General features: G+C 39.1%; 3 protein-coding genes and 1 long non-coding RNA gene across 6 annotated transcripts; 3 read left to right on the top strand and 1 right to left on the bottom strand.

Moving 5' to 3' along the window:
* Positions 1-1,174: 1,174 nt before the first annotated feature.
* Positions 1,175-5,205, top strand: LOC113728203 (uncharacterized membrane protein At1g16860-like). Of its 3 annotated transcripts, none has more exons than XM_027252752.2 (4): positions 1,175-1,679; positions 2,852-3,007; positions 4,329-4,555; positions 4,650-5,205. In XM_027252752.2, the coding sequence occupies exons 1-4, from the start codon at positions 1,302-1,304 to the stop codon at positions 4,834-4,836; spliced, it is 948 nt and encodes a 315-aa protein (XP_027108553.1). In that variant the 5' UTR covers positions 1,175-1,301; the 3' UTR covers positions 4,837-5,205. The 3 variants fall into 3 exon arrangements, with proteins under 3 accessions (XP_027108553.1, XP_027108554.1, XP_027108555.1); XM_027252753.2 differs by having other exon boundaries at positions 1,178-1,679; positions 4,344-4,555; XM_027252754.2 differs by having other exon boundaries at positions 1,196-1,656.
* Positions 5,206-5,809: 604 nt separating this feature from the next.
* On the bottom strand, positions 5,810-8,459 carry LOC113728204 (ubiquitin-ribosomal protein eL40 fusion protein). Its single transcript, XM_027252756.2, has 5 exons — positions 8,256-8,459; positions 8,027-8,113; positions 7,843-7,945; positions 6,082-6,148; positions 5,810-5,990 (listed from the first exon to the last, which is right to left on the bottom strand). The coding sequence occupies exons 1-5, from the start codon at positions 8,356-8,358 to the stop codon at positions 5,964-5,966; spliced, it is 387 nt and encodes a 128-aa protein (XP_027108557.1). The 5' UTR covers positions 8,359-8,459; the 3' UTR covers positions 5,810-5,963.
* Positions 8,460-11,071: 2,612 nt separating this feature from the next.
* On the top strand, positions 11,072-12,967 carry LOC113728202 (uncharacterized). Its single transcript, XR_003457995.2, has 4 exons — positions 11,072-11,329; positions 11,444-11,764; positions 11,933-11,976; positions 12,056-12,967. It is a non-coding gene; the product is annotated as an uncharacterized lncRNA (long non-coding RNA).
* Positions 12,968-13,653: 686 nt separating this feature from the next.
* Positions 13,654-16,802, top strand: LOC113728201 (cytochrome P450 78A3-like). The gene is made up of 2 exons (XM_027252751.2): positions 13,654-14,989; positions 15,880-16,802. The coding sequence occupies exons 1-2, from the start codon at positions 13,892-13,894 to the stop codon at positions 16,522-16,524; spliced, it is 1,743 nt and encodes a 580-aa protein (XP_027108552.2). The 5' UTR covers positions 13,654-13,891; the 3' UTR covers positions 16,525-16,802.
* The last annotated feature ends 5,609 nt before the right edge of the window (positions 16,803-22,411 follow it).

Below are 22,411 nucleotides of genomic sequence, written 5' to 3'. Positions count from 1 at the left end.
ATATATATTATAGCGATTTAATAGTAATATGGAATAAGAGGAAGGTTGAAAAATATATTTGTAAAAAAAAAATATAAAAACCCTTTTTATTAGTATTAGTTAAAAACGCATTATTGGTAACGTCCGTTTACGGTAACCACTGGGGATTGGCCCAGTGGCCACCAGGGAGGGACTTAAGTCCCTCCTTGTGCTGTTGGTGAGGGTTCAAATCTTACCAGCAGCGAAAAAAATCTAAGGGTTGTGTCATAGCACTCCCTTGGTCTAGTTGGGTCTGTATACCCACTAGTAGAGCTGTAAACGAACCGAAACGAACCGAGTATCTCATGTTTGAGCTCTGTTCGTTAAGCTATTCGAACTCCGTTCGTGTTCGTTCGTTAACTTTTGAACTCTAAACCTGTGTTCGTGTTCGGCTCGTTAAGTAAAGTTCGTGTTCGTGTTCGGCTCGTTTAACATAAATGAGCCGTTCGCGAACACGCTCGAAAAGTTCGAATCCAGATTATTTTAGGCCTTAAATATGCCACACAAATCATTAATCATCCTAAAAAATAATTAAAATACTAAATGACTAAATTCCATTATTCAATAACTTATAACTGCATAACCAACATTAACATAAAAACAACAAATAAAACAAAGTAATTTGTCCTTCAAATATAAAAATTCAGCCATAAGACAAGTACAAATTTTCAGCAGCGGCCAACGGGGAAGGAAAACAAAAGTAAGGTTGGAAAGGGAAGGGGAAAGTTTTAGAATTTCTTATGAGTAACCCTAAAATTTGTCAAATGATAATTATGTCCTTGTTCGCGAACGCTCGTTAAAATTCGCGAACATGTTCGTGTTCGCTCGATTATTAAACGAACAAAAAAATTCGTTCGTGTTCGTTCGTTTAAGACTTTCGAACGAGCCTTTAACGAACACGAACGAGCCGAAACGAACCGAGCTAACGAACAGCTCGGTTCGTTTAACAGCTCTACCCACTAGCTCCTACCACAGCCTCTTTAGGCTTCCCCTCCCCCTAGATTAGGATAAAATAGGTTATACAAATGTATCGTTGCTGACAAAAAAAAAAAAAGTAACGTCCGTTTACTGCTCCAAGCCTCCAACTAGTTTTACTACTGCCACCACCAGCACTACTAATACCACTCTACTTTCTCTGCTTCCAAGAAAACCACAGTTACCACTACCAGTACTAGTACAGCCACTGGTAAAAACGTCTATCTTGCCTTTCAACCTTTTTCCCAGCAATTGGGGGCGGTGGTCGCGGCCCGAATCCTCCCAATTTTGTCTTCTCCGATGAAAAAATGAACGACTTGCCCTTCAAAAACGCCGGGTCGAGGGTTGTAGGAGAAGAACAACAAGGAGAAGGAGAAGAGCAAGGCTGCTTTGGTAGCTGCAATCCCATCATCCCAACACCAGCAATCTACCTGCTGCTCTTACTGTTCACACTGGGACTGGGGTTCTCAATTTTCATCCTCGTTGTGGTCCACAACGCCCTCTTCTTCCTTGTGCTCCTCTGCTTCTCCGCTCTACTCGCCGCATTTCTCCTTTGGAACTCTCTCAATAATTCCGGCAGCAGCTGCACCAGCCGGAGAAATGGGGCCCTTCTCTCTTACCTCCATTTCTTCCCCGATTCTGACCTCAGTCTCGCAGCTCCAGGCCAGCTCGTCAAACTCACTGGCGTAATTCTTGCTTTTCTATTTCCTACTTCTACCTTACTACTAAGTTGATCTTTTAGCATCCCACAATTATTTCCCGACCTTTTTAAAAAAAAAAAAAAAAAAAAAAAGCTTATTTCGATCCAGCCTCGCAAAAGTTTTCATCTATCAGTAACTAATGTAAAAGGTGGATGCATCATCCATGGCATTGATTCACTTCACAAACGGGACTGCCTCCATTACCCCGATTATCAAGCGTTCTGTTTTCGTTTACCTTCACATAATTTTCGTGTTAAGCAAAAGATAGACAGAAAAATGACCAAGGATGCATACGAGAGCATAAAAGATGTTCTTTTTTCTTCGCTTCCACACCTACCCCTTCAAATTTGCAAAATCCCACCTCATTTTGTCAAATTTCACTAGGTAAAGATGGAAACCATTACTTACTTCTAGCATATGTTCATTCGGTCTTCTCCTGTTTGTAGTAAAGGTGGTTTTTCGTGTCGCTGTTCAAGTTATTGTTATTTGCCGAAATTTTGTGTTCAATAAGCTGGCGAGGTGCATATAGATAGATTACTTGCCTAACTTTAACTTGCTAACAGATGATGGCGCTTGTAGTTGCTCTAAGAACATTCCTTGACACACTAACGAAGTACATTCAGAAGTCGTACCTATACTTTGTGCCTCAATCATAAATGTGTGGTTCTTCGTTCAAAGGCTTCCTGTTCTAGTTATACCAAACTAATAAATGGATATTCTCGGTCCAACTCTGTTGTAGGCCAGCCTATATTGGTTCAAAGTTATGCGTCTATGTATTTATGTCTTTTTAAGATAAATGAACCGTTTTGGTTTCCATTTCTCAACTGTCCAGAGACATGGCACAAAGAAAGAGACATATTTTTGATGATCATGACTTTTTGGTATATGCAGTTTTCTCTGACGTCTAGTGCATTTGTTTGCTTAAATGGCGATGAGAGGAACACAAGTTAAGCACATTGAGTCATCAACGCTCTATTCACAAAATTGCATTACTGGCATCTACACAATCCATACCATGTTAACATAGGCAACTTGTCTTGCTGCATCAAATCAACTTAAACTCATAGCCTGATCTCCTTAGCAATTCATTCTACATCATTGCAGCCTTTTGCTGCATTATCTGACCAGTCCCAAACTTTTTCGTTCAACAATTATAGGTTGCCTCCTGCGGAAGTGTTTCTTTGGAGTCTTCATACGAGAAAGTCAATCAATGTATCTACACATCCACTTTGTTGTATGAGTTTGAAGAACCAGGTTTGAAACCCATTGATGATATGAAATCATGCTTCCAGTGGAGACTGGCATATTCTGAGGTATGGCTGATTCTCTCTACCTGTTGACTGTGCCATTTCGTATATTTGCAATTTTGCTCAGACCTCTGACCTTGAAATTAAGACCATAGATCATGTTGATCTATTCTTGGAGTTGAGAACCTATACATTAGTTTCACTTCATTTATCTTGTTTGGTCTTTAAACTAAGTTCCTGCAGCAACGAACCAAATTGTGAAATTTGAATTCTATAACACGTTTATACTATCTGCTACAGTATGTATGTAGCAGTAGGCTGAAGATTACATAGATGTTGATCAATGAAACTTCTTGGTCTCTCCTGGTTGGTTACTATATAACTGGCTTGCTTGAGAAGATTATGCTGGCATCTTATCCCTACCATCGGTTTAGTTCCAACTCTATTAGCCCCAATTCTGCAAAAGCTATTATTGTTCTGTAGGATCTCTCGTAAGTGCCACATAGATTCTACTGTTACTGAATTTGTTAATTCCTCATAAGATAGTAACTTCAAATGACTTCAAATGTGAGCTTAGTATTCCAGCTTACACCATGAGGTGAGTGTTACTTTAATTATTGCATAACCACAAGCATGCCCCTATTCGTAATTTAAAAGAAAAAGGCAGCATTCTCAGAAAGAAAGCTGTCTCAAACTTACAAAATCAGACAAATTTCTGTGTTTTAACCTTTTGGTCTGAAGTTATGTCTCAAAATTCGTCTGGCAAAGAAAAAATCACATTGTACAAGACACTGCTCCCCAGGCATTTCCACACCCTCTAGCCAACCCCTGTTTCCATTACAATTTCTTGTTCTTCATCTTTCAGTATGCATTCTCAGCTGCATCACCAAAAAGTAAGCCTGTATAGCAGCCTAATTTGTATTTTAGTTTCCACTTTACTTTTTGTTTGCTTAATTGGGATGAGTTTCGTTCGTCTTCATCCCTACTTTCTTCCACGAATTAGTTGAGTAAGAGGAAGAAAATATTTTACAGCCTACTGGGCAAACCCGAATTTCAACAAACTGCAGCCCATCTTTGGCTAGTAGGTGTAATTTCAAGTCAATTATTTTTGCGGGCGTCCAGAGTGGACTTTTGGCTCAGTCTAACAATGTTAATCTCAGATCAGAAAGTTTGTGTTATATCCATTAAATTTGCCTGTCCATTTGGCTTTTGCTGCCAATGATATACCCAGAATGAGCAACTGGGTATATGTAGTAAGTATTGCTTTTCTCTAGCTGCTGTCGCCACAAGCAGCTTCCAGTACTCCTGTTTGTCCTTTACTGTTCTCCTTGCTCGTACAGATGCATAAACTTATCTAAAGCGAATAAGTGTGAAGTGATATGTTCAGGATTTCTCTTGGCAGAGATATTCAACTGACTTCTACATAACCGACAGAAGGTCTGGCATCAGAGCTCTGGTGAAGGCTGGTACTGGCTGTAAAGTCATTCCCTTGATCATCGAAAGTAGACTAGTAAAAACAACCAGGAAATGCAAGGTTCTGTCTTCCACCTTGGGGAAATGGCTTATAGAAAGAAACCTTTCTGCTGAAGCTCGTCTGTTACGTTTGGAAGAAGGGTAACACACTCCTCACGCGACATGTTGTTTTACCACTGTTGATATTCTGGTACCTAGACATATTTTTCAAGTGCCATGTACCTAATTATGGCAGATACATAAAAGAAGGCAGCTCTGTGAGTGTGATAGGAATGTGTCAAAGACAGAATGATACTGTGATGATTGTCCAACCGCAGGAGACTCTTTCTACAGGATGTCTGTGGCGGAAGTTGTTGCTCCCTGTGGATGTTGATGGACTGTTGTTCGGGGCACCCAATATGGCAGATCCAGCTTCTCACTGAAATGTTTCGCAACCTTTCGATTAGGATTAAAGAGCAGCGGATTACATTCTGACGCAGTTTTTCTACACTTTTTTCTCTCTTTAATCTCTGGTTTTTCATCTTTCAGCGGCCTGGGAGACTGGATTTGACATCTGACCTTTATATGTTTGGTACAGCCAGGAATCAGGAGAGGGGCAGGAGGAGTTGATAGTGCACCAGAGCAGTGTTAACTTTTTAAACAGGTCCATATTTGTCACCACTGACTTGTTCAATTTTGTTTGTGGTATTTAGCAACGGCTCGCGTGAGCCTATATAGTTTTGTATTTAATTAGACATGGTGCAATTTGAATCTTAAATTTCAAATCTGTATTAATTTTTCCACCAACCAAACCAAGGGACCTTGTACAGAAAGCTAGACGTTTCCTCTCTCTCATGATCTCATCGGTCATTTATTTAATTAGACATGAAATAATCCTTATCTCCGACAAAATAAAGCAGTTTGATTCCAAGGAGTACAAGCAATCAACCAGCAGCATTCGGTGTCAAAGTATTATCAACTCTCAAAAGCTTCAGAGTTGGTGACTGACAAGTGACAAACCTTGTTCGCGTGTAGCAGTAAACTTGAAAGTGATTAACCAGTCGGGGCAAATAGCTGGTTCCTCAGGCAGCATAACCATTCCTTTCCGCACAGCTTGACTAGACCTTTCTCCTCTTTTTTAATCAATATATTGTGATGCAATTATCATAGAACAAGCACACATCAGAGAGAACAAGCACACATCAGAGAGCGAAAAAGGATGGGTTTTTATCCCAGATATCCGCAGAATAAATTCTAACGCAGCAGAAAGAAATCTCACAGCGGGTCACATTATTGACATGCAGCAATCAGAATCACAGAACAAGCACATGAAAGAGAGCAGGAAAGCCCCCGGGGGGGGGGGGGGGGGGCGGGGGTGGTGGTGGTGGTGGTGGTGGTGTTGGAGAGAGGGCGAGAGATCTTGAATATTCAAATCCTCAAGATTACGGTTAAGCAAACAAAATGGTCCATATCTGGCTGTGTCAGCAAAAATTTTCGTAAATCCAAACAAGCACTAAAAGATGTAACACCAGACAAATATAACTCGTTGGCTCAGAACTCTGCAGCATGTCTACTTGATCTTCTTCTTTGGTCTCAACTGCATAATGAATAAATCTAATTAGTTACAGAATAGCACAAACCAGATTACAGATTCCTTATCATAGAGAAGAAAAATCATAGTAATATACCTGATTGCTGTGCCCGCATTTCTTCTTCCGGCAGTTAACAGCACGAGGATGCAAACGAGCATAGCATCTAATGCAAAAAATAATCAAAGAAAAATAATAAGTACTTTATCATACTAAGAGAGAAATGTTAAGAAGTTGTGAAGGAAAGGACCTTCGCAAACACACAATTTCTGCATTTGGCTTGGAAGACCCAGACCAGATTACAGGGATGATTGACTGAATTAGTTAATGCATTAACTTGGCATAAGAACAAATGCTACTGAAGAACTAATAAAACACTTGCATCTAACAATTCTAATGGTGATCCATACAAAGACATACATAACATAACTATTACAGGCTGACCAGTTGTGTGAGTGTCAGGTTGCAATGAATGTATCCTTGCAATCAAGTTTGATAAGTCAAAGCAATCAAAACCAACATATCATACAGCACATTTGGCAGTGACAAACAACTGGAAAAATACTTCCATGTGTCAGAACGCTACTAGTAAAGAACTTCTGTCAGAAAACTTTTGCTTCTTGAGTCAATTGGAATAAATTCTGTGGACAACCAAACGTCCATTTCTTGTAGCTTCCCAACAAACTTTTAGTCACAGAAAATCCTCAACACACAGAAGAACTGTAGCCCATGCATTCCACGATTCTCAATTCGGTCAACATCCTTAAAAAAAATAAAATAGAAATGCAACAGCAAACTTTGATGCTAAATGATCTAAAGCAGAATATTCTAGCATTTTGACTTGCAAAGAGTTAGAGATAACTTCATAAAAGACTCGCCCTCCATAAAAATAGCACATTCAAAAAGGAAAAGTTTAACAGGACAATTCTCACCATTGATTGCCCTTAAATTTCACAGCTAATTACTTCAGACATGCACAATTGATCTTAACATTCATTCTTTGAAAGCGCTTTTTTGCCACACAGTTTACCAATCTAAACAAGGTCAACTAAAAGACAGAAATCAAATGTGCCATATAGTGACATAACTATTCAACAGTTCGTTGTTGTCCGTGCCAAGATAAAAACAAGTGGAAAGCAAAACGCGATCAGATAACAGACAAAAGGTAGTGGCGGAATAGCAAAAGAATGTTGCATTAGTAAATAGCTAGGGTCCATTAGCAAAGGTAGCGGAGGAATAGCCAGAAAAGGTTAGTAAGAAAATGACGAACACAACCCGGATCCTCAGGTAGCAATAAAAATGCTTGGAGGAGAGGCATACTCAAAAAGGACCTAGGGTCAATTAGTAAGTCCTACTGTGTGGTGAAAAGACTGTAAAATTGGTTGAAGAAGGAAGCATAAAGGTTTGAAAAAAAAATGTCCTAGAGCTTAGGAAGCCCCACTAGAGCCATACCCCAGATTGACATTAACTTGGCATCTTTTTCTTTTTCCTCTTGTACCACACCTTGTTCCGTTGTTCCACAAGATAACGAAAGGAACTGCTCTAACAGTTCCAATCATTGATCAACTGCCCTAAAAACTAGTTCCAATCCAGTTTAGCCTCTCAACAAATAATCCAAATCAACAACGTCGAGAAATAACAGCAACTATTATACCAAGCCAACAGTAAATATTTTGTGGGATCACACTTGATCCATGATCCAGTCCCAAAGTAAGTTCAAAAGACCAACCCAACACCAATACATTAGGATATCTTGGGTAATTAACAATACAAAAAATAGCCGAAGGAAAATATCATCCACAACAAGGGAAAAAGAGAGAGAGAGAGAGAGAGAGAGAGAGAAGAAGAACGAAAGCTTACTTGCGGCAAATCATCTTGTCCTGATTGTATTTTCTAGCTAGAGCCATCAGAGAGGGCTCAATGATCCCTCCCCGCAACCTCAGAACCAAATGGAGGGTCGACTCTGCAAAAATTTTCCCACAATAAGCCCCGTAAAAATGCACAGATGAATTGGATCTAAATGAAGAAAAAAACAATTTACTACCTTTCTGGATATTGTAATCAGCAAGAGTACGGCCATCCTCCAGCTGCTTTCCAGCAAAAATCAACCGCTGCTGGTCCGGAGGAATCCCTTCATTTATTTATTTTCAAATATAGAAACAGAAAGCACATAAGAATATTATATTAGCAAAGCCTACACAATTGAGCAAATAAAAAATCTGAAAATATCAGAGAAGAGAAGAGTACAAGAATGAAATGAAAGCAAGAGTTACCTTCCTTGTCTTGAATTTTGGCCTTGACATTGTCGATGGTGTCCGAGGACTCGACCTCCAGAGTTATGGTCTTTCCGGTCAGGGTTTTGACGAAGATCTGCATGTTCTCTCAGCTGCCGCCGGCGGCTCCTTCTCCTCTTCCTCTCCCCCGCCCCCTTTTTTTTTTTTCTAACGCGACTTTTAGAACGCCGTTTCGCCTAGCCAGGATACTTATTATAGCGTGCGCCGCGGCTGAGAGTTAGGGTTTTAACTCCACACCTCAATCAATCAGTTTTGTTTGGGCTCTTTAAACAATCCAAAACTTCAGCCCATTTCATTTCACTGAAATAAACACTTGTGCTGGTCCATCATCCAATCGAGAGAGCTTCGGGCCCTCTCTCGCTTAAGTTTGCTTTTGTAAAATGCTTTGACACTTCCCCATTCTTTTCTCTTTCTCTATGTATTTATTTTTTTCGCCTATCAATCAATTGCATAATCCCACCAGTATCTAATTAGAGGAGGTAATAATATACTTCTCTTTTTAATTGCTGAATTCTCTCAATTAATATGCCTCCGTTTCACTAATTTAAGCATCACATTTTATTCCTTCCGGGGAAGGTAGCCCCCCGCCTTTTTCAGGCTTTCTTGTCGGCTGGACAAAGAGTGAAGTGATCAAAGACAACTTCAAGGAGGGTTTCTTGGGAGTGTTTTTGAAAAATTTTACTGCAGCAGAGTTTTTGGAGTATATTTTGAGATATTTTGTAGAAAATATTTTGAAATATTTAAGAGCAGTGGAGTTTTTAAAATATATTTTGAAATATTTTTTAAACTACTTTTTAAGAATTTTTATAGCATTTGAAAAATAGAAAAATATTTGACCTCAACGTCGTTCAGCAATACAAATACTGGTGTATCAATAATTAGTTGCCGTGCATGCTTTTGATTCACTTTTATCGTAATATCAAAGAGATGAAAGGTCCACTTCGAGAAAGAATTAATTGTTTTCTTACCTGTTTGATTTCTTCAACAAGCTTTTCATCTTCACTGCCAGATTATTAAGGTCCGTTCAGAATAGTTTCTTATTGACTTGCCTAACCTGCTCGACCGCAGAAATACTTCTGGGAAGACCGACTTTCTTTCTTGTACGTCAACATGTCATTTTCGTGGTGGATGTCAGATTATTAAGGTAAAGCTAATAAAAAGCCAATTACCCATGCCCACCACCGCTAGCGTCACCACCGATAATTTGAGTGAATACATGACTCACTAAGTTGACCTTTTTTCTTTTTTCGAAGGACAAGTTGACCTTCAATACCTCTGCTTTTTCCCAAATTTTTAATTGACTTCCCAGTCAACTGAGACGCCGTCGCTGCCACCTAATTAATCAAATCCCTCACAGTTGTGCAACGTGACGGCATATTTTTTTTTTTTCTTCATATGTTTCATCTCTATAAGTAAAATTAATATATATATATATATACTTTGTTTCCCGCAAACAAAAAACACTCAATAATTTAATTATTTGAGCCACTTAAATAAATTTAATTATATCCGTATGCAAGTTAATGAAATGCTGTGTGATTCGCCATCCTCCTGTGACTCGTTGGAGCGAGCGCATACTTCGAATATGCTAAAACTAGATGAGATGCCGTTCCATCGTATTCAGAATGAGATGAACAGCTCAAAAGGCGCAGTAAGAAACATATATAGTGACGTAGATGTCAGTTTGTTAGTTTTGACTGTGTATAGAACCAAAGTTGCAGCCACTAAGAATTGCAAATACATATCGAATCCTTTCAAAATCTTGGAACAATTGGAGCAGACAAAAGTTGTAGGCATGTACCAAATATGTATATGTATGTGTATCCTTTCCAGCTCCGGTCCCAAGCACGCAAAGACGTGCGTGTTTCCGCCCCAAAGAGGAAAGCTTCCGATACCTCATTGCAATCCAATCCGGCAGAAACACATAATTGAGTCGGACCCTTTGTACCAGAGCACACCTGTTAGAGTCCATCATCCTCAGCTCAACTATTGTGGTCAAAGCGTAAGTGGCTGGCTGTACAGATATTATATATCAAAGGTTAGAGGGAAAGGGAGGCGTGCCAACTTTGTGCATATATACATGTCATATACAGCCAAGTTGTAGCGGTGTATCGAACCCGAAAAGGCGCTTTTACAGAGGACCACGGATGGATGGGAACCTGAGACATATCCTCTAATTTGGTCGTAATTGTATGGCTCCAGATTCAGATTTTCTAGCGTCAGAAAATCGGTATCGATGTCGAGGATCTTTAGAGCTCCCCACCATTGACCGCATCCGAAACGGGTCAGAAAGTAAATCTTGGATCAGATTACGGCATCACATCCAATCATGCATGTTTTATAGTATTTGTTTAAAACACAAGTGCTTGGGTTAGCTAGGCAGCGTCGATCTTAAAGTGCTAGTAGCTCTTGGGTCGGGTGTTGCAATCCATTGAATGTCTTAATTAAGTGGCTTATTATTCTTTATTCGTTCTATAATCGTCTGCACGCCCAGCAACCTGTTAGCATTTGAATATCTGCTGTCTGTGTGCATAGTGCTGCGCGTTCTTTTCTTCTTTTCTTTGTAAACAAGTTATATTCATATATTCACTGTTGTGGAATTAACTAACCACACACAATCAATCACACCATGCAGCAGCGCACCCGGGGACTTTATTTGGCATACAATCCAATAATTTCCTCGAGGAGGAGTGCTTGCTATTAACGTCATTAATTGTGGCTCTCATTGATGGTCTCCTCCTCAATAATATATGAATATCCCAAGAACCAAAAACAATAATGAATACTTCTTCTTGTGTATTGGCCATACACAAGTAGTTTCTTCCCTGTCGTCGGACCAACGATTGGTCCCTTCAAACTCAAAATCTTCTTGGTTGGAACCTCGAGAACGTACGTGGGTCTTTTCAATTCCCATGATTTCTGCTCCTCAGTCCTCACCATATGGACTTGAAATGGTATATGCAGTGCAGTCATACGGAAGTGATCAGTGACAAGCAAGTTTCAAATCAATTAAAGGGATCAATGACTGTAGAGCGTTTTGTTTTGTTAGGAAGGTAAGAACATGCGCCTGTTTAATCAGTTTTGTGCTCCCTATCTACAACATGTGGTTGAAAGTAAAAGTATGCCGTTTCTTCTTATAATTAAGTTGTTTGATGAATTAAAAGCAGCATAAGGAAATCGAAATACAGCTAAAACTCTTTCAATCCGGCTCGGGGGAGCACTTTAGTTTTGAACATTCAGCTGGTACAAACCAAAACGATCGAGATACATTCACTGGCTCGGGGGAACTGCAGGAGGAGAGATAAAAAAAGGTTGGATGCGTCTGAAACGCAATCAATAATGGTGTACAGTGTTCGTGCTTTAGCTACCACCATTCTCCACTAAGTCTTTGGATGCTAGCTTACACACAGCAACATGAACGGACAGGGGGGACTTCCTCCTTTTGATTCATTCAACAGCGGAATCACATGCCGCCTATCGTCGTTGAGGTAAGATTACATGTACTTATTATATACCTCCGCCCAAAAACACAAAAAGGAAAGTTCCGAAAAAAAAAAAAATAAATAAATACACACCACCACCACTAGTAGTAGTACTTCTGATGCAGCACTAGCAGTCATTTGATCCAGACGGCCATAATTTTTGGTTGTTTCCAGGCTGGGGCTGCAAAAGATTCATGCATACCCGCGCGCGAGCGTTGGTGAGTTGACTTTATTGATCATGTTTTGATTAATTTGATGAGTTAAATATACGAATACTCAGTTCATTCGTATCCGTAGGCACCACTTGTTTACTGACCCGATGAGAAGAAGAGATGCAACTCATATGTGTTTTTTGGTGTCACGCCATGCATCCGGCGGCTCATCTTCGAACAAACGCCGGTTGGTTGACCGGTGAGACGTAGACCACACTCTCCATCCCTGTGAGTGAAAAGGCTAGCAAGCACTACTACCGACAGCTATTAATTGTATCGGTATTCATAATTATTTGTTGTGTTGTGACCTGTGACTTGTGAGAGCAGAGGGGAGAGTGGGTGTTTTGTTTTGGGGGCTATGGATTTATTCTTGGGTTCTCTAGGGACGCGTGTGCAAGCTTCGATAAACGGGTACTCAGTCTTGTCAACATCACCACTGTCCTGCTTCCACCCCTAACCGAAACGTGGCGGTTTGAACAACGATTCGATGCGCCTCCCCCCTCATTTTGGCTGTTTAATCAGCCCAGGCACCCGGACCGGACCAGCTCTAATTTGTTTCTCGTTTCCATTTCTGATCTGGGTGCAGAGCACAGTGGCACACCGGCTCCTTTATTCTGCCATCGGGGCAGTGTATTCCCAGAGGTTAGAGACAGTGTATTTGAGGAGTGAGGCGCACAAAACAAAAGTGGGCATGCCCTACACCTAATCCCCCGACAACGTCCCGCCAGAATTACCCACACGTGTCATCCGTCTTCTCTCAATCCAATGTTCCAAGTCCCAAGTTTCGGTCCTCCCAACTACGCGCTCTTTCACCGCACGTGCGATTCATGCAATCCGGGCTTCTTCAGATTTATTTCACGGCCAAAAAGCCACCACCACCACCACTTACTACCGGACGGGCCTTCGAAATTTCTGCTCGGAAAGAGAACGATCTAACAGACTAAAGTGTTTCTGCTGATATTAATTTCCACTTCAATTTTATTCTTTACTTTTATTACATTCAGATGCTTCAATCCAAACAGGACCGATCTTTGAGGTAAACTTCAAAAAAAAAACAGATTTTCCATCCTGGAAAAAGGAAGAACGAATCAGAACCTTAACCCTGTGGTCAATGGAACTCGTGTTTGAATTAGTCGTAGTATCTGTACAATGCCACGTGACAAACAGTGCCCACGACACAGGGTGACCTCATCAACATAAGACCTCCTCCAAAAAAAAAATCGCAGTTTAATTAGGTAAATGTAAAATTTAGTAGTACCACTCCGCCACTAGGCATCGCGAGTAGTAAATCTCTTACGCAGGAGAGATGAAGAGAGCACGCAGTCTCTCTAGCCAATGCGTCGTGCTTCCCACGCTCCAGTGGTTCGCTGTTTGCTCTTTCCACTTTCGTCATGCATTCGTGGCCGCGCCGCTAAAGCTTTCTTCTCAATTTCCCCGCCCTCCTCCCCATAGTTCTCAGTGCCCTTTTACTACTAGTACGACTTACTTTATTTAATTGGCCAACACTCGGTGTTTAAAGGGAAAATAAAAATACATGATTCGCAGTACGTATTAAAATGAATAATACGGATGGGCCCCCCCAACAAAAAAAAAAAAAAAAAAAAACCCAAAGTGCTAGTACGAACAGTTCGCTGCCGTCCCTATATAAATCAGCTAATGGCTTTACGTCCATGGTGTGCCCATTGCCCAGATACTCATACGCTACTACTACTACTATTGCTGCTGCTCCCTCTAAGAGCCTGTGAGAAAAATTTTAAGAGAGCCTCCTCCATAGTTTGAACGCTTAAACAAACGAATCACGCACACTAGTGTGGTACATATATTCCCATATTTTCTTTCCCCTCCAAAAAAGAACCCCACAGAACAGAACAAAACAAAACAAAACAAAAATTTGGTGCTGCTGAAAGAAAAAATACTTACGATGAGACGAGACATAGAACGGCAGCTTTGGTTATTAGCTCCTCTGGCCTCAAAAAGCAAATCCGTAACTCCCGCAAATGCCATATGTTTCTTGTTTCTCGTCGTCCTAGTGTATCTAGTCATCAACTTAATCTACTGGGCTCATCCAGGTGGCCCAGCCTGGGGCAGGCATAAATGGAGCCGGAGGAGAAATGCTTCTAGCAGTCGCAGTACCAGAACTGCCACCACTAGTACTGCTACGGTCCAGCTCATGTCCCCGTGGAAGAAGCACTCTCAAATAATACCAGGGCCAAAAGGGCTTCCTTTCATAGGAAGCATGGACCTCATGGCTGGGCTTGCACACCACAAGATTGCGGCCGCGGCAGCTGCTTGCCAGGCCAAGCGTCTGATGGCCTTCAGCTTGGGCGAGACGAGGGTGATAGTGACGTGCAACCCGGAGGTGGCGAGGGAGATATTGAACAGCTCAGACTTCGGTGATCGTCCCATGAAGGAGTCGGCTTACAGCCTTATGTTCAACAGAGCTATTGGGTTCGCTCCTTACGGGGTATACTGGAGAACCCTCCGAAGAATCGCGGCTACGCATCTGTTTTGTCCCAAACAGATCAAAGCCTCGCAGTCCCAGAGGCTTGAAATAGCTTCCCAGATGGTGGAAATGATGACGAGGCGTGGAGGAAAAGAAAGCGTGGTCCCCGTCAGGGATGTGCTCAAGCTGGCTTCTCTTAACCACATGATGTGCTCTGTGTTTGGAAGGAAATACAGCTTGGTGCCGCGGGAGGGGGAGGAGGACGGTTCCCACTCTGAGACGGATGAACTCAGGAAGCTGGTGGACGAGGGATACAACCTTCTGGGTGTATTCAACTGGTCCGACCACCTTCCCTGGTTGGCCGATTTTGACTTGCAAAAAGTTCGCTTCAGGTGCTCCAACCTGGTTCCCAAAGTGAACCGATTTGTTAGTCGGATCATCGACCAACATAAGAAGGCTCAGCATCGTCATCATGGCGATCAACATACCCAATTCCACCGCGATTTTGTGGACGTTTTGCTCAACCTTGAGGGACCAGACAAGTTGTCGGATTCTGACATGATCGCCGTACTCTGGGTAATAATAATATATTAAGTTACAAAGCGCACCTGCAAAATTTTATTTATACATACTAGTACGTACCGGCTAGCTAGCTAGCACTGGGGCTACTCTACGGGATTTTGTTCTGACGTTTTTTAAGACCAAAATTCAGCTATTATTTGCCCAGCCTTCCCCTCGTTCCTTCCACTTTGAAATTTCCCGAAAGAATCCGAAGGGGTTTTTAAAAAAAAAAAAAAAATAGAAAGGAAAAAAGATCATTTTGATGCCACTTCATAATCATAAGTAGTGGCAGTAAATTTAGTAGTAATACATAATCGAGTCGAGCTTGAAGATTAAAAGTGTTAGCGTTGCTGTTTTTGGCCTTTTTCTTTATCTTTTGCAATGGAGGGAATCGGAAAGAGATAGTTGCTACAGAGTTTGATTAGTCCTTGTCAGCCTTTTCTTTGCTTCCCCGATGATCGCTTTTATTTATTTATTTTTTTATACAAATTTAGCGTTTGTATTCTTCCTTTAGGGATTACGAGAATATTTCTACAGGAAAAGTCTTTTCTCAAAATTAAGTCAAACCACTTATTTCCTGGCCGATTAATAATAATTACTACAAATAAGTAGAGGATTAATTATTTTTCTTTCAAGAATTGGGAGTAAATTAATGGAATTAACTGTTCTGGAAATTTTAAAGTAGAGTCCAAGTCAAAAAGATTTGATCTTTTTGACCTACACTAAAAAAACAAAAAAAAAAAAAGTTACTTTTAGGTCAAGGGAATTACTGTTGTGGCACAACAGTGGTATTAGTATGATTGATGAGTTTGACGAAGTAACCGGCAGTTGTGTGTGAAGAAGTTGTGGTTGGGTGTGTTTGTAACTTTTGTTGAAGGAATTCTCTGTTGTTTGTTTGTGGGCAGGAAATGATATTTCGAGGTACGGACACAGTAGCGGTATTGGTGGAGTGGGTACTGGCCAGGATGGTGCTTCATCCGGAGGTCCAAACCAGGGTCCAACAGGAGCTGGACCAACTCAGTGGCGGGGGGACACGTGCCTTGGCGGAGCCTGACATCGCGGACGCCGCATATCTGCCGGCGGTGGTCAAGGAAGTACTTAGGTTGCACCCCCCGGGCCCGCTCCTGTCCTGGGCCCGTTTGGCCGTGACGGACACCACGGTGGATGGTCATAGCGTGCCGAGGGGGACCACAGCTATGGTAAACATGTGGGCCATCACCAGGGATCCACAAGTCTGGTCGGACCCCCTGGAATTCAATCCCGACAGGTTCTTAACAAAGCCGGAATGCGGCGGGGGCGGGAATGCGGCGGGGTTGTGCGTGTTGGGATCAGACCTGAGGCTCGCACCGTTTGGGTCGGGCAGAAGAAGCTGTCCCGGCAAGGCCCTGGGTCTCACCACGGTGACCTTTTGGGTGGCTTCGCTTTTGCACGAGTTCGAATTTGAGTTTGGGGGAGAGGGTGCGCCGGATTTATGTGAGGTGCTGCGGCTGTCATGTGAAATGGCGGAACCGCTGAGGGTGAGGGTGCGACCCCGGCGGCGGTTAGCCTGAGGCTTGAATCGATGCCGGTCGCTCAGACACACAGTCACACAACGACACCAAGTAGCAAGCACCTTGTTGGCAGACCACCACTACTCCTACCAATAATAATATGACAAAGCGGTAGTAGCACTACCATAAAATGTCTTCCCCCAAACCCCTCCCCCCCTTTTTTTTCTCTTAATATACTTCGGTATTTCTACAGTTACTTGGTTGTACATAAATCAGCATCTTAATAAGTATCGGAATGCAATAATGATTTCTCATTAAAATGGTGAAACTTTTGTAAACCCCTCTTTGTCTCCACTCTGTTTTGTTTACTTTGCTCTCCACTACCATTCTATTCTTTCAGCAGCAGCAGCAGAGGGAAGACAAAGAAGGAAAAAGAAAAAAAAAGGTTTGACTGACTAAATTGCATGCATGGGCCTGGAGGGTAAATCGTCGTGTGCTTGAAGATAGAGAGTTATGAATTACTACTATTATGAGTTATGAGATCGTGCCCCTTGCACCACACTAAAAAAATATATATATATATATATATATATATATATGTGTGTGTGTGTGCGTGGAATAAATAAGCTGATCATCTCTTCATACATATATATATATATTCTGAATGAATTTAGGTGGGACAAAACAAAAGAAAGCAACTGATTTAAAAGTACGGAAGATGATGGGCGCGAATGAGGAATTTGGTAATGTGGGAGTTTTTGTCTGTTAGTTGTCCAGGATTATATAGGATAGTTGAAGAATCATTCAAAGTCAACGATACTTTTTGCCCGCTTCTTTTAATTCACAACCCCACTTGCGTCCTTCAAACATCCTATACATATGCTACTTCTCGTTGTTTCGTTTCCTAATTAAAAAAAAAAAAAAAAAAAAACCACACACAGAGTACTAGTAGTAGTATTTATTAGCCCAACGAATTAAATTTTTTTTTTTTTTTGTGAATTTGTGGATCATATGGAACAAATTTAGCAACAACTTTTATTTGCAAGTCGCGAGGAGATTTACATACTACCGCCTGTCTGTTTACTCATTTTAAGAATTGGTTCCAATATTAATTCCACCAAAATAAATTAACAACACTCAAATGAAATTGGGTCAAATGGCTCTTTTTCTTTTCCACTTTGAGGCAGACACACACTAACCGTATCAAGTTCAACTGCAGAGGCTTTGGGGTTGGAAGAATCGCCCTACCTAACTATACTCTAAGACAATTACTAAACTAGAAACCCAATACTTGATGATGATAAATATGCGCAGCTGGAGTATAATTAGAGGCAATTAAATATATAGCAATTTAACTTCTGCAATCTATCTTCAAGTCCCTTTGTTTATTTTAATCAATTTAACTTACGTATTTACCAGCTTCAACTCAAATAGCTTTTCTTTTTTAAAAAAAAAAAAAAAATCAAAATGGTCTTTAGTAACTTGAATTTCAAACATATAAATGTGAAATTTAATGTTGATCGAGTCAAACCTGAGCAAAGTTTGAAGCTTCAATGAATAATACTAAATGATAAAATTATTGAGGTTTTGTTTTCCGTTGCTTTGTTTTTGGCCGGGTGAGCTCTCATCATAAGGAAAATCTTACTCTAAACGATACCCGATTTTTACCACAGATATATACATGCTTTGTTCTCAAGTGATTTCAAAAACCTAATTTTAGATTTCGGCTTTAAAAAAGCTATTTTGTTGTGCTCTTAATTGCTTCTCATAACCTAATTTTGAATTTTTCAAGTCTAAAATTGCTGAAAATCAGAAGTATCTATTTTGGTGCTTTTTTTAATTGCAATTTCCTAAAACCAACCACCTTTTACACAATCGAGAATAAGAGACCACCTTCTTGATTTTAGGAATGAATAAAAATGGCCAACTAATGACCTAGTTTTAGTGCACAGTTATGGAATCGAATTGGAACAACACCCAAAAAAAAAAAAACAACCACAACTTCATTATGGGTTTTTTTTAATCTATACCCTCTCTCTAGGCACAAGATAATATATTTTACTAAAAAGATAAGTTGGGTTCATTACAGAACCTCTAAAATTAGAACCCATCCTCTAATTTGCATCTATGCATTCGCTCGACAAATATTTGTATTTTCACAGAAAAAAACTTGATACAAAACCCACTTTTTTTTTTTTTTAATCATTTGTGCCCTTAGTAGGACTCTTAATTGTAAAATGTACGTGCTCATTTTATCTTGAACCTGTAATATCTTTTATGTATTACATTTATGTGAATAGAAAATTTAAGTTAGGAGAAAAAGAAAATTCAATCAAAAAAAAAATCGTGCAGATGAATCAACATTCATACATATATATAGAAAACGATCGAGCACTAGAAAATGAATTTCAGGCGTACTAGAAAACGAGCACACTCTTGTTGGAAAATGATTACTTCAATGATGGTTAGGTTGGTTTCGACCCATGAAGAAACTTGAGCATGCACGATGCAGTGTTCAAGAGCAAAAAGTGATATATGTGTGTATGTATATACGTACTACTTACTGATGACATAACCTTCGGCCCGTATGTTCCAACTTTTTTGGACGCACGCACAGGAGGATTGAGAGGGACATTACTTTAAAATTATTAGGCGGAGCCCCAAGAATATGACAGCGGTAATGTATAATTGTATTCACTTGATGTTATAGGCAATTAGCTAGCAACTTGCATGTAAATTGTACTAAGCTTTTGATTTAACAACACTGTTTGTTTGTGTCAATCCTTTGCAGCTAGCCCGAAGAAAAAATGCACTATCACGAAGGGCCTAAGATTAGTACCATGCGTTATTGATTCGTTCTTAGCAGTATTTTATGAATATAAGTTATATGTATATATATATAATTAATTTTATATACAGTATATACACTATCATCATTAGATGTGTGACGCATGTGCAAAATTTAAATTTAAAATTTGTTCATGTGTCATCCATTCAATCGTAATAGTGCACATATATATATATATATATATATATATATATATAAAGTCATGTAACAGAAATCTTGATTGTAAACGATTTGGAAGGGTTAGATCCCAAGCCCAACATGGGGGCCGGGAAAATGTATTATAGCTTATTTTGAGGATGATAAGATGAAGTAGGATTAATGCACAAAGAGATGCGAGCCATCTTATGAATTGGGATTAATGCATGAATCGACGTGTTCAAAATGCTTTAAGTCAAACTTGTTACTTATAAATAAAGGTACTATTTATCAATTCAAAATTTTAACAATAATAATGTTACTCTCATTCATAAAACTTTACGTCCCCACAAAGTTCGAACCAGAGGTGGCTTATACATGCTCTTAAATTGACTCTAGCTCTTAGGTTGACGTAGCACTTAGTTCCGTCCTTCGTAACCTTTTTTTTTTTTAGTTTTTTATTTACAAAAAAATTATTGCCTTCATATCCATTTATTAATTTGAATAAGACGACCCTATTGGATGCATGACCTAGGTAAGCTTTACACCCTATTCCAATTCAAATGGAAAATTGTGACGCCCTATCCACTGTAACGTGTGGTCCTATAAAAATACTTAGTGTGTTGGCGTGATTTTATCTCTCTTAGTTATAGTTTTTCGTATCAGTAATTTAAATGGTAATCATATATATATATAATATGTATAATATATGTATGTATGTATTATAGGCACACGTGGATGCTACATTTCAACTCCCTAACACATTGTTGTCCTCCAGAATCTAGCAAAAACTCGACAACTTGTAGATCATTCCATTCGTTCTATTTTTCCTTATTCGTCCACTTGTAAAGCATAGAAGTATTCCTTAAATTTGTGCTCCACCGGGAAAACGAAGTGAAAAGTATAACATATAAAGAAGTATGTCATCAATTACAGTATTCATTAACAGGCCAGCGGCAACCATGGAACCGTTCCATTGGTCACCAATGTGCATTGGGTAATTGTTGCATGTGCAGATACATAATATCAAGCCCCCTCATTATTGTAAAGCCAAATGGTCGTCGCTGCAGGAGTTGACCAAGTCTGATTAGATTAATAGTAGGAAATTGGACGTTTGGAGGCTAATGATTTGCATCAGATTGAAATGACAAATTATTGGCACGTTAATTTGCTGTTTACATCCCGGAACCGGAGCCTGAGTGTAGGGCTGCAAAATGCTTGTGGCGACAATTATTGGGCGATTGTCTGTAGCAGCAGGTGAACGACTATAGGCTGCGCGTGCGTCGGGGGTTTATAATAGTCGATGAATATCAAGGGTTTAATTAATTAATTAATGAAGCTGCTGCAGCTGGTCCCCTCTTTCAGATTTTTATTTATTTATTTATTTATTCTGTGGACTGCTTTCGACACCCTGAATTGCCCCTTGGCCCTCGTCTCATAGCCCTGCCACTATCACCTATATATACATATATATCATATCCCTGTCGATTGTCAATTTTTGTCAAAAGGATTAGATGAAGAGAAAAAAAAAAAAAAAAAAGTCATTAGTCATTCACATTATTTTAAAAGACATTGCTGAGGCGAGCCTCAAATGCCCCAAATTTTAGGGGCATTAAGGGCATTTTTGTAATTTTATTAATTTTGTATTTTGATTTTATCATTTTATCTTCCTTATCTTTGTTTCCTATCCTTATTATTATTTAATAATTCTGAAGAATGATTCCATTTATTTTTTTTCTTTGGAAATAGTTTCGAAAAAAATACAAAACAAAAGCATCTATGACTCTGTTTTTTTTTTCTTTTCCTTTTCTTTGATCCCAAAATATAACTATTTTTTATTAACATGATTTTAGATGGCTAATGTATGAGTTAGAGTTGTGTTGTGATTTTACTTGTTAGACAACAATAATATTTGTGTAATTTCCTTAATTTTATCAATTTTTATATTTATAAGTAATATATATATAAACACATATGTGCTTGAATATTGTAATTTTGTAGCATTATTGTATACTTTATTTTTTATATATTTAAAAAATAAAAATTTTTGTGAGACTTACATCCCCTGCCTCGGGGTTTTCGCTCCGTTTAGGAAGATATAAAATGGCACGTCGGATGCTCTCATCTTTTAAAACATTGGTTTGTATGTGTGTATGTTTATATATATATCTTATTATAAGATAAACAAAAGGTCATGGTTACTCTAGCAGTCCCTTTTGCTGACACGTGGCATTTTGTGTGAATTTTGAACTTTCTCTTTTGCTTTTTCTATGGATTTGGCATCATTTAAATGTGCTCAATGACCCAAATTATATTGCATTTACTATTTCTTTATAAGGTTGAATTATTTTTAGTAGACTTTTCAATCTGTACATTTTGAACAAATATAATTCAATTAGAATTTATATTTATTTCTATTTACATTAACATTTCAACTTATATTTAACAAATTAACTTAAGATTTAATTATTTCTATTCGAGTCTTCAACCTTATCATTTAAATTTAATTTGTCAAAATACGTTATCATTTAAAGTTAATGTAAAGTAAAAGATTATTTTAAATTTATTCTATCCTATAATAAAGAACAAGATTAGTATTTCTACTCAATGCAATGTACATTTCTTTGTGTCAATTTTATTTTGATTTGTTCATGTTCAAATATTTAGTAACATTTGACTTTATGTTTATTCATATTTTTATTGTCTAAATTTTGAGCTTTCTCTTTTGCTTTCTCTATGGACTTGTATTGCTTTAAATATGCTCAATGACCCAAATTATATTGCATTTATCATTTCTTTATAAGGTTGAATTATTTTGAGTAAACTTTTCAATCTCTATATTTTGAGCATATATAATTCAATTAGAATTTATATTTATTACTATTGACATTAACATTTCAACTTATATTTGACAAATTAACTTAAGATTTAATTATTTCTATTCGAGTTTTCAACCTTATCATT

The sequence above is a fragment of the Coffea arabica genome, chromosome 2c (assembly GCF_036785885.1).
Source record: "Coffea arabica cultivar ET-39 chromosome 2c, Coffea Arabica ET-39 HiFi, whole genome shotgun sequence".
Taxonomy (NCBI): Eukaryota; Viridiplantae; Streptophyta; class Magnoliopsida; order Gentianales; family Rubiaceae; genus Coffea; species Coffea arabica.
Note: the sequence above shows the minus strand (reverse complement) of the source record. Positions and strands in the feature narration are given on the sequence as shown.

Excerpts from the sequence above, each read along its gene's own strand:
- LOC113728204 (XM_027252756.2), bottom strand. The coding sequence starts at position 8,358 with ATGCAGATCTTCGTCAAAACCCTGACCGGAAAGACCATAACTCTGGAG. Across the intron at positions 7,946-8,026 it reads TGATTACAATATCCAGAAAG|AGTCGACCCTCCATTTGGTT; the intron begins GTAGTAAATTGT and ends AAATTTTTGCAG. Across the intron at positions 5,991-6,081 it reads AATGCGGGCACAGCAATCAG|TTGAGACCAAAGAAGAAGAT; the intron begins GTATATTACTAT and ends TTCATTATGCAG.
- LOC113728203 (XM_027252752.2), top strand. The coding sequence starts at position 1,302 with ATGAACGACTTGCCCTTCAAAAACGCCGGGTCGAGGGTTGTAGGAGAA. Across the intron at positions 3,008-4,328 it reads GGAGACTGGCATATTCTGAG|GATTTCTCTTGGCAGAGATA; the intron begins GTATGGCTGATT and ends TGATATGTTCAG. Across the intron at positions 4,556-4,649 it reads CTGTTACGTTTGGAAGAAGG|ATACATAAAAGAAGGCAGCT; the intron begins GTAACACACTCC and ends TAATTATGGCAG.
- LOC113728201 (XM_027252751.2), top strand. The coding sequence starts at position 13,892 with ATGAGACGAGACATAGAACGGCAGCTTTGGTTATTAGCTCCTCTGGCC. Across the intron at positions 14,990-15,879 it reads ACATGATCGCCGTACTCTGG|GAAATGATATTTCGAGGTAC; the intron begins GTAATAATAATA and ends GTTTGTGGGCAG.